The sequence below is a fragment of the Orycteropus afer genome, unplaced genomic scaffold, assembly GCF_000298275.1.
Source record: "Orycteropus afer afer isolate SDZICR_OR568_19922 unplaced genomic scaffold, OryAfe1.0 scaffold00040, whole genome shotgun sequence".
NCBI classification, from domain to species: Eukaryota; Metazoa; Chordata; class Mammalia; order Tubulidentata; family Orycteropodidae; genus Orycteropus; species Orycteropus afer.
The window spans coordinates 10,378,839-10,389,556 of record NW_006921627.1 but is presented as its reverse complement, the minus strand read 5'-3'; the positions used below and the strand labels follow the sequence as shown (position 1 = coordinate 10,389,556).

Sequence of the window (10,718 nt, the reverse complement as noted above, 5' to 3'; positions counted from 1 at the left end):
GGAAGGACATTATATAATGATTAAAGGATCAATTGATCATGAAGATATAACCATAATAAATATCTATGGACCCAATGAAAGGGCCCCAAAATACAAAAATCAGACTTTAAAAGAGTTGAAAAGCCAAATAGATGACTCCAAAAAAAAAAAAGAGAGACAAGCATGAGCTCTACAACTAGTCTCAGAGAAGAGTTTGTCCTGATTTTCTGGCATATAGTTTTGGAACTTGATGACCCTTTATATTCTTAACTTTCAATGACCTCTGGAGATAAATGTGGTCAAATAAAACCAAGGTCTCGGGCTCCAACCTAGCCTTACCAGGATAGAGGTATCTTAAAAATAGCAATAAAAGTTAGGAAAAGTCTCCAGCTGCCCATCTGAGATGCATTCTCAACATTCTTGGAGCAACATTGGCCACAGCCATCTAACTGCTCTGGCAGGGCCACTCCATAAACAGTTCAGTGACATCAATCTCCAGGCATGATTCGTGACCATTTGACAGGGTCAAAGGACCAGCACATTGTGGAGAATGGATGGTGACTTGAGCTACTGGCTCAGTTGGAAGGGGACAGAAAGATCAGGGCAGGTCCAGGCCAGTGATCCAGGCCCCAGAGCTCACAGAGCCTACCTGGCAGAGCCAACCCACTGAGTCTGTTTGGAGGTGTTGAGCCTTCAGAAACATCATCCTTGGGTGGCCACAGCCAGGTTTTTCTTCAGGGCCTAAATACTTGCAAGTTCCAAGGTCCTGTGAAAAGTCTTTGAAGGGGCGGGTTCCCTGACAGCCCTTGGCGGCCTCACATCTGCTCTGTGCCGAAACCAGAGGTAGAGTCAGCTTTTCCGGGAGTTGCCTTTCCTGATCTGTATCAGCTCCTGGACTGACATGGTTCTCATTAGCTCCTAATTGCCTGCACTCTTTTCCCTTGTTAAAGGCCAGTTTCAGAAGGCAGTTTGAAGTAGCCCAGATGGTATGAAAATATTGTATGTAATTATGTTCAGCATTAAGATGACATTAATTTCGATGGAGGCTACTTAATTTTTTTTAAAGATAACCACTGTTTAGAATTGAGAAATGCATTTAATAATTGATTTATAATATAACCAAAACCTCATTTAAAAGAAAAAGCTAATTGTCTGTGACCAGTTCCTCAGTGTCATACTTTGTCACCCTCCCTGATCGCAGTGATTTTGTGTTGTGATGGACTGTGGCAGGAGGTCACTGTTTACCACCACTACCATACCCTCCTCAACTACAGCAACTGAGGGCTGGATGAGAACATATAAGCTAGGACTCTTCCTCTCTGTCCATCACTTTCCTCATTTCTAAAAATGAAATCACAAGAGATCACCTTCTGAGATCCTTTTCTGATTTTAAAAAATTAATATTTAATCACACATGTAATATATCAATATATTTTCATAAAATTTTAAAATTTACAGGTACATGTGAAGCTCCTTTGACCAGTGCAACTCTGTACCACTCCTACCCCTTGCCCAGCCCAAGGCATCTTCCCAACTGAAATTAGAGTGATTAATTTGAGTGTATTTTTCCTGGATACTTTTCTGTGCATTGATATAAAATGAACCTGTAGAACCTTTCAGGTGTTGTTTTGTGGGTTTGTTTAATAATAATGAAATATATTTTTGAGTTAATAGAAACTTTATTTCTTTAGGTAAGGCAGCAATTTAACCCAATCAGATTTTGCAGAAAGCACACTCTAGATAAAATATTAATGCAATTTTAAAGGTAAAATATAACGTCAACTTTTGTTCAAGTTTCACTTATGTACGAGTCTGTCTCATTTAACATTATTATTTTGCTCCGGACACTTGGTATAAAAGTCTATTTTGATCAATTACATATTGTCATTAATTACATTCTTTTTTAAAATATGAAAATATGAACTTTTTAATTATAAAAGTAAACACATATTGCATAAAGGTAGAAGCGAATAAAAGGAAAAGGAAAGTCTCTTCTTAGCCTCTCACCCCCCAGTCATTCTCCCCCAGAGGAAACCACTGAGGTCACTAGAAATCACCCACATGTGTATGATACTATTTAATTCTCAGTGTCTTCATTTAACACTCAGTCTACACACACACACACACACACACACTCCTTTATTTGTGGTTAATTGGGAGAGATACTGGGAGTCGGCACCTTCTATGTACATTACTTTTATATAGTACACTTTATGGATTAGGGTGGTGAGGTTTAGAGATGTGAACTAACATTAAGAACATAAACATTAAGATTCAGAGATGTGAAGAAACATTTGTAAAATAAAAACGTTATTAAAATTTGTAACTTACAGTTACAAATTGACAGAGCTGCTCCAAGAGCAGATTAGCTTTTTTAGACACTCACTGTAGCTGTCTCATTCCCTTTGAATAGTGACTCTTCCTATCTGAATGCTCAGGAAAACTGTCAAAGTTAATGTTTAGTTGCAAAGAAAATGAGAGGACTAGAGAGGTGAGGGTGAGATCTAGGAACAATCCCTGAAATTATATTCCTGGATATAATCCCTGCTTTCCCTGGGGTAAGAGCCGGCAGATGCAGGCAGCTACCAGAGTTGGGGGTTTACTCAGTGCTATGGCCGCTCAGTGGGACTTTGGGAGACTGAAGTGCTCTAAGTCAGGGTAAAGGGTCTAGTTTTGAGGGCACTTGAGTGATGTAGTGCCTAAGGCATTTGACTGCTAACCAGAAGGCTGGCAGCTCAAACCTACCAGCCACTCCTTGGAAGGAAGATTGGGCAATCTACTTCTGTAGAGATACAGCCTCGGAAGCCCAAGGAGGGGTAGCTATGAGTTGGTATCGACTCGACAGCAGTGAATTTGGTTTTTTTGAGCTGATGGACAATGGACCAGAAGTTCTCCTTCCAGGGCTCAGAGCCTGGGAAGTAGAATGTCTGTCCTTTTCCCCATTAGCTCAAATGGCCTCAAAAGCCAGACCCTTTCCCTTGCTTTTGTAAATGCCATGTATGCACTCAACTTAGAAGCAAAACATATGGCTGTAATATTAGAAACAATAAAAGTTCATTAGCCACTCTGTCTTTTGTGAACATTTCTGTTCTTAGAGCTAATTATCTCTTTGTTTAACTAGTGTCTTCTAGTTATTCTGAAAATATTTGATAAGCCTGACTTCTTAGGGTGAAATGAAAACAAAAATGATGAAATTTGAGCATACATTGGAATGTAAACATCATCTATTTACCTGGTGGCAGAGGCTTACTGGAATCTGTTTATTAAACAATGAGTCATGGTTCATTAATGGGCTATGAGATCATTTTAGGAGGTCACAACGAATATTTTAAGAAATAGAATGGGATGAGATGGGATGGAATGGCATATGACAGAATAGAACAGAATAGAATAGAACAGAAAATACCGGTGCATTGTACACAGCAAGGGTAAGTATGTTTTGTATAATTTTTATTTCAGTAATGTATACATATGTATGCATAAATGTGAAATATATTTCTTAATGTAGATCACAGTTTTTTAAAAGTGTTAGCTTTGGTAAGAAAAAATATGAACAAATGCATAATTCATTCAATTGCTCTTTCTTTTTCTTTTTCCTTGGCATTCATGACTTGTCCTTTAGTCTTTGAATAAGAGCCACCCTTAACACATTGGCATAAGGGTATTTTCAAGTAGAGCTTTCTGGACCTGCCTGTGTGTTAATCTTTCCCCAGATCCTCTATTAGATGGATGTGCCTCTTAGATTAAAAATATGTTTTGGACACTCAGGGAGGGCAAAGTGACATTTCCAAAAGCTGTGATGAGTTAACAGCAGAGGTGGGACCTGAATTAAATTATTTATGGATTCTTTTCAGACTGGAAACAGAAGGGTGAGCCATGGAGGTCAGTGAACAGCTGTTCCTTCATAGATGGAGATATGGAGCAAGGGAAAGGACTTTTGTGGCAGCAGGAGGAACTGGGCTAGAGCTGGAGAAGGGTTTCTCCATGGGAGGGAGCAGTTTTGTGTGTGTAAACCCCCCTCTGAGTCTTGAAAAGAGGAGGACGAATTGCCTTCTCACATGTCCTTCTTGCTGGGGCAACAGGAGGACAGTGAGTCTGAGTATTTTCCACCCTGCATGCCCTCATTCATTTAGCCACGCTCTCTGTCTCTCTCATGAGCAAGAGTAATTTGGAACTGGCCATGCTTCTGTCCTCAGCCACGGATGGATGTGGTGAATCCAGTGGTGTTCTGCTGGGCTGTAGTTAGCTTTGCTTCTCATCCGGATGTCAAACCAAGCTTCAACAGCTGTGATCAGCTGTTGGAAGAGGGGAGTGGGGGCAGCTTCTGGCCCCTTGCCAAGTCTCAGTCAAATGCTTAGTATCCGTCTTTCAGTTTCTCTCTTTCTATTCCTGACTCTGTTCTGTGTCTTTTTCTATCTTTACATATGCATCTTTCCTCTTTTTCTTCTCTTCTTTCCTCCTTCCTCCTTGGGCATTTGGAGACCACCATGCTTTCACATTGATCTTCTAGAGCAGCTCATTCATTTAAGACAGGGAAGAGACAGAAGAGGAGTCATTGCTGAGTCCTGCCACTCCCAAACTGCATCTTTTGGTGAGACAAGAAAAAAGCTTGAATGTGGCCAGACCTGGATTTTTATCTTGACTCTACCTACCTTTTACTGGCCACGAGGCCTACTGCAAGCAATTTAACTTCTCCAAACCTCAGTTTCCTCATAGGTTATACAAGCATAATGTCCTGCTGATGTTGTGAAGATTAAATGAGAAACTTCCAGGAAAGCCTCTTGCTCAGGGATTGGTACAGAGTACCTGTTCAATATATATTAGTTTTCCTCCCAGCTCCCCTCTGAGTGAGTCCCACCCCTCAGTGGCCATACACACACCACTGGGTAGCCTGATGTCTCCCCACCTCTTTCTTCCATCCAGGGCTTGTTTTGGTTTTACTGAGTATCAAATATTGGTCAAATTCCATGGAGAAAACAGTTCCATGAATGGGCATAGCCCTTCTGGAACCAACCCTTGTCATTTTTCCAGATAAAAGGTTTAGAAAATTGTGAGTCAGAGAAAAAGAGTTGGTTTTACCATGAGTCATCCCGGAATGGGGGTGAAAGGCAAAATTGAGAACAAGCCCTGACCCTCCCAACGGGTCTGAGAGAAAGGCAAGAGCTCCTGTCAGGGCACTGACCTTCTGTTTCTTAAATTGAATGTACAGAGCATGGAAAGGACACTGGCCAACCATGACTGTGACTGCCTCCACCACCTCAATTCACTCAGCCTTCAGCTTGGTCTGAATAGCCTTCCTTTTAGTTCAAGAATGCAGCCATCAAGCTGGTCCAGGCCTTCTCATGGCTGCAGTCCCAAAGCAGCTGGCTGTGAGAGAAGCCTGGGATTGTGGGCTGGCCCTGTATCTTCTTTGAGCCCACAGGCTGCTTAGCACTGTATGAACCATCTGGGGGCCTTCTCTACCCTCACAGAGCCCACAGGCTAGTGGGGAACCAAGATGGATCCACTGTCTTGTTTTATTCTCGTGACTCCTGGGAGGAGATGCCTGACACAAGAAGATTTTGAGGATGCTGAAAGAAGATCTGGTAAAGGGCATTTCTAGGCTGACGCTGGCATTTTTGGACATTGGTCATTTTATTCCACAGACATTTGTTGGCTGGGCCATGGATCTCCCAGCATGTACCCACCCACTCACTTCTTGAGTCTAAGAGCCAAGGGCTTACCTGCTGCTTTGAACCTTGAGGTTTAACCCTCAAGAGAAGTACCACCCTTCCCTCCATTTCCTCCCAATCTTAACACCACCTTTCTCTTTGGTTAGGTTTAAGGATTACCGAGAGCCGCCATGGGCCCCACATGCATATGAGTTTTCCAAACAGTACTGGTCTGTTCTCTCTGCCCGGCTGGCTTTTGTCATAATCTTCCAGGTGAGTTGTTCAAATATGGAGCAGCCAATTAGAATCCAGGCTGCAAAGGTAAAGATGGTGCCGTCCTGCAGCTGGCCCCTCATTCCAGGTGTTTGTGGCCCTCTGTGACATAGAGGTCTTTGCATGTGGCAAGCAGATATGAAGCCTTCCTGCCCTGGGTGAGGCAGGGAGGACTTGAGAGAGGGTGCCTTTAATGGATGGACTTTTCGGAAAGAGAATAAAGCACAGAGTGAGGTTACAAGACAGATGTGGAGTAAGTTGCAGAGTGGAGATGGATTCCCACTTAAACCTAAAATGAAGAAAGCAAAATGGGAAGGGCAGCTGAAACCAGAGTCTTGGCCCTGATGCAGACAAATAGCCCACCTCATCTCTGAAGCTGAGAAAGGGCTCAAGTTCTGGACCTTTCTTCTCTCACTCTCAGCTCTCTCCTTTGTTCATGTTGTTTTAGCCATGAAGACATCTGGTGGAAAGGGCCCCCAGAGTCATCTAGCCATCCCTGAATGAATAGCAAACTCGAGCCCTTGATTCCTATCTCGGACAATAGTCACAGCTCCAATTGCATTGCTGAGATTCTCTGGGCTCCAGGGCCCCCAATTCCCACTCAGACACAGCCAGCCTTCAGGCCCAGGGGAACATGGCGCAGATTCTTTTCTGCTTGGCCCCCTCAGGCTTTTGTATTCCCTGAAGGCAGATCTCTGGAGGGCTCTAAAGTATCCTGCTCCCTAGACCCCAGCCCAGGAAATGGAGAAGCCCACTGGCTAGTCTTTCACTTAAAGAAGACAGCCATTCTTCCCTTGGAAAGATGGGACAAGAGATTTGAAAAATCACTCAAATGTCTGCCTACTGTCCCACCCCAGGCAAGAGTCTCCTTGTTTCACCATATGTCAAATGTAACATTTCACTTTCACTGTTAAGGAGTTGGTTTAAAGGAAAATGGTGTTACTTGATGAAGCCTCTTGAGCATCTAAGGCTCCCAGAAAAGCCTCATGAAAAGGCCTTGGGTCTGTAAAGTTTTCCCCTAAGCCCCCAGGGGCACATAGAGTTAAAGGTAAAAGATGGGAATTGGGGGTAGGTTTAGAGCATGAAAGCAGAGTTCTGATAACCTAGTTCTGGGCTCTGTCACTGTCCTGCAGTCTCAGAGAGAAGAAGACACATGAGCATATACTTGGTAATCAGAGAGAAATACCACAATTGGAGGAGAGTATTAGGCAGAAGACAGCTGAAGGATGGCTTCAAGAATGAATGCAACTCAGATTATAAAATATAGATAACATTTATTAGGCCATGCCAGGCACTGTTCCAACGAACTCATTTACTTAATCGGAAAATACTTCCAGGAAAAGGAAGCCTCATACTACCAGTGCATATGAGGGAAGGGATATAGCTCAGCAGAATGAAAGGAAGACAATTCCAAAAGCTTAGAACTGGTAAAAGACAGCTGGATGCAGGGGGTCCCTGACAGGTGGGTTTTCTAGAGTGCCTGTGATGGAATAGAGAGCAGTATAAAGAAAGTATAAGTAGTGGGTGGGCCAGCTGAGGCCAGAATTCAGTGCAAAACCCAAAAGTCTGTCTCTGATGTGGAGGACTGAGAGAGCCTGTCAAAGAGAGAAGGGCAAGCAGCACAGTGGAGGCCCTGGAGAGGCAATTTGGCTTCATGGCCATTTCCCAGAAAGCTTTGGACAGGAGATCTAGAAGCAAGACTAAGACATGCAAGAGAAGTCCGAGAAAGAGGTGGAGGAGGGGAAACTAGGAGTCCTGTAGTAGGGAAGAAGCTTCAGCCTTGCTATATGCCAGGCACTGTTGTAAATATTGTACATGTATTAACTCATTAAATTGTTTCAACTCCATGATGCATGTTGTTCTTCTCATTTTATAAATGATGATACTGCAGTACAGTTATGGTTCTTGGTTAAGTTCACTTGGCTAATAAGTAGCAGAGGCAGGATTGCATGGTCAGTCTATTCTGCGGTGATGCTCTCCACAACTATACCATACCCCCAGTACCACAGCTGAGACAGTCACTCCGCCAGGGCAGTGGTGGATGATAGCACACTAGTGTCCCACCTGTGCCACAAAGCACTCTCCACCAGATCACACTTCACTCAGCCCCCCTCTTCCTTGCTGTTAACAGAACCTTGTGATGTTCCTGAGTGTTCTTGTGGACTGGATGATCCCAGATATCCCCACGGACATCAGCGACCAGATCAAGAAAGAAAAGAGCATGTTGGTGGACTTCTTCCTGAAGGAGGAGCATGAGAAGCTGAAGCTGATGGATGAGCCAGCTCCAAGGAGCCGGGGAGTAGAGGATCGGAGCAGGCGGAGCCGGGCCACCAGCTCTGCCCTCTCAGGCCACAGCCAGCTGGGTCGTGCAGCATCCACTAGTTCTCAGCACACCAATGTGTGAGTGGCCAGCCTCACTGCAGAGGGCTCCCCAGGAACAAGATGCACACTGCACATGCACACACGTTTGTTCACATGGGCAGGTGTGGTGTCCACTCTGCTGGATCTGGCCTGCGGGGGCCTTGAAAAGGGAATGTGTGTGAAAAGAAAGAGAGAGAGAGAATGAGTGCAGGAAGGAAGAAAAATTATGCTGCTTCTCAGAAACTTCAAGCTTAAGTTTCTTTTAGATCCTCTTTTGAGCTGTATCCTGTTGGGGGATTGGTACCCCATTTGAAATCAATCAGTGAAAGAACTGAGACCTCTCCACTCAGAGTCCCCAGGCACCATGAGCCTCTCCATGCTCCCTGTCGCACCCTCTCATGCTTCACCATCACTTCAGAGGACCACCAGGCTGGGGGAGAAGTGCAGTTAGGGCCCATCCTTGCCCCTGTCATAAGGGATCCTGCCCCCCTTCCCACTATAACCCTGAGAAAATCCCTGAGTCACTTGCTTCAGGGGCTGCCACAGCCTCAGCAGATGCAAATTACGTTACAGGGCTGATTGATTGCTGTGGCTGCTGGACCCGTGAGTAGCAAAGGCACAACCTGGGCTTTTCTCTATTCATGTCCCAGGGCCGCTTTGAGCTAAATGCAGCTAATTGTCATTTTATGCAAGATCAGATTTAAAATCATAAAATAAATGGAAACATTCTTTATAAAAGATGCATCTCCTTGTCTTTTATGCCTCCTTTGTTCTCCTTCCCTCCCTTTCTCTCTCTCTCTCTCTCTCTCTTTCTGCCTTTCTCCTACCATATTTATTAAGTACCCACTATATGCCAGGCATTGTTAGGGATGCAGCAGAGGACAAAGCAGACAAAATCCCTGCCTCTTGGAGAGACAGACAATAAACAAATAAACAAATAAATGGTTAGTATTTTAGATATTGATAAGGGTCATGGAGAAACATAAAGTAGGATAAGGAAAGCAGGAACAGTGACAGCACAAGGCATGAGGGATTTACCATTTTATATTCAAATTAATGACAAATCCAAGAACTGAAGAGATTGCATCTTGCAATGCTCGTATAAGCAATTGGTAGCAGCTGCCCAGAACTCTATGGTGAAAAGATGTTCAAGTTCAATTAGAAACAAGGACCATATACCATTTATCACTGGCTTCCATATCCCTCAATCTCACCTGCTTCCCAGAACCCAGTTCCACTGTCCCCTTGCCCTGGACTTGTCCCTAGTTCCTCACAGTCAGTCTGACTAGAGTCCAACTTAATGCTTGAATGGAACCTGCCAGAAAGATCACACTCCATGGGAGAAGTAAGAGCTTTTGTTTTTGACATTTCAACACATTTGGCAATGCACAGGGCCTGAGGGGACTGTGCTGGGTAGTGGTGAAGGTCACTGCAGTTTCTGGGTTCCTCCTGAGTATCTGGCAGGATTGCACTGCCGACTAGCCTTTGACCCCTTCTTTTGTGGGGACAATAGGATATAGGTATAGCTCTTAGTAGAGCATCAGGAAGTCATATCCCAGATCACTCGTGCAATTAACCCTTAACAAGTAATGAGTAATCCTGCAATTGTTTTTAATGATATCAAACTTTAATATATTCAGACTTACCATTTGAGTGACTTTAGTTTCCAACTAAAGTAGCGTAAAAACATTGCATCATCTTACAATAGACTTCAGCTAATTTGTGAAGAGTAAAAGAAAAATTTCACTTTCACGGGGCATTTGCTTAAAGATTCCAGGCCACAAAAAGGGAGATTTTCCAGAGACTCCTCCCAGTGTGAATGGGTGTTGACATTCAGGAAGCAATGTTGGTCTGCAGTTAAGGGTTGCCTCTGTCACCATGACACCCCAAAGGAACCACACCCAGAATCCATTGGGTGCCCATGGCTGGTTCAGGAGCCCTCTTATTTTTCTTCTTTTTTAAATTAAAAGAAAAAAAAATGTGATTGTGGTGGTTATGTTTGTGTGTCAACTTGGCTAGGCCTGGTTGAGTGGCTGGGCAGCTGGATGTAGTATTCCCCATGATGAGACTGTAATCAACTCCATGGTGGAATCTACTATGAGCAGCCAAGTAGCTGCCTTTGGGTATCTGCTTCCTGTATATAAGTAGAAGCCTTGGGAATGGTCTCTAGCCTATGGCACACTTGGACCCTGCATGTAGCCATGTCGTTGCTCAGCAACCAGCAATGCTCTGCTGACCTTGGGACTTAGAATGGACTTAAGTTAATGGCCTGCTGTGTGGTTTGGTAACATCAGGACTGTGCCTTTTTACTTGTCAACCTTGGGGCTTCTCAACCTCAGCAGCCAGCAGCTGTCTGAATAAAGAAACACCTCTAGCTCCAGTAGGCTGGGAGCAGGAGACAGAGCTGGACCCCAAGGTTGAGGGGCTTTCACCCAGTCCCTAGAGCCTGGCACT

General features: G+C 44.1%; 1 protein-coding gene across 1 annotated transcript in view; it reads left to right on the top strand.

The window, feature by feature from the left end:
- ANO2 (anoctamin 2) overlaps positions 1-8,307 on the top strand; it is a 556,059-nt gene extending 547,752 nt beyond the window's left edge. Inside the window, exons 24-25 of the mRNA XM_007937086.1 lie at positions 5,798-5,903; positions 8,035-8,307. Of these exons, the coding sequence (XP_007935277.1) occupies positions 5,798-5,903; positions 8,035-8,307 (379 nt within the window). The remainder of the gene's footprint in view (positions 1-5,797; positions 5,904-8,034) is intronic.
- The last annotated feature ends 2,411 nt before the right edge of the window (positions 8,308-10,718 follow it).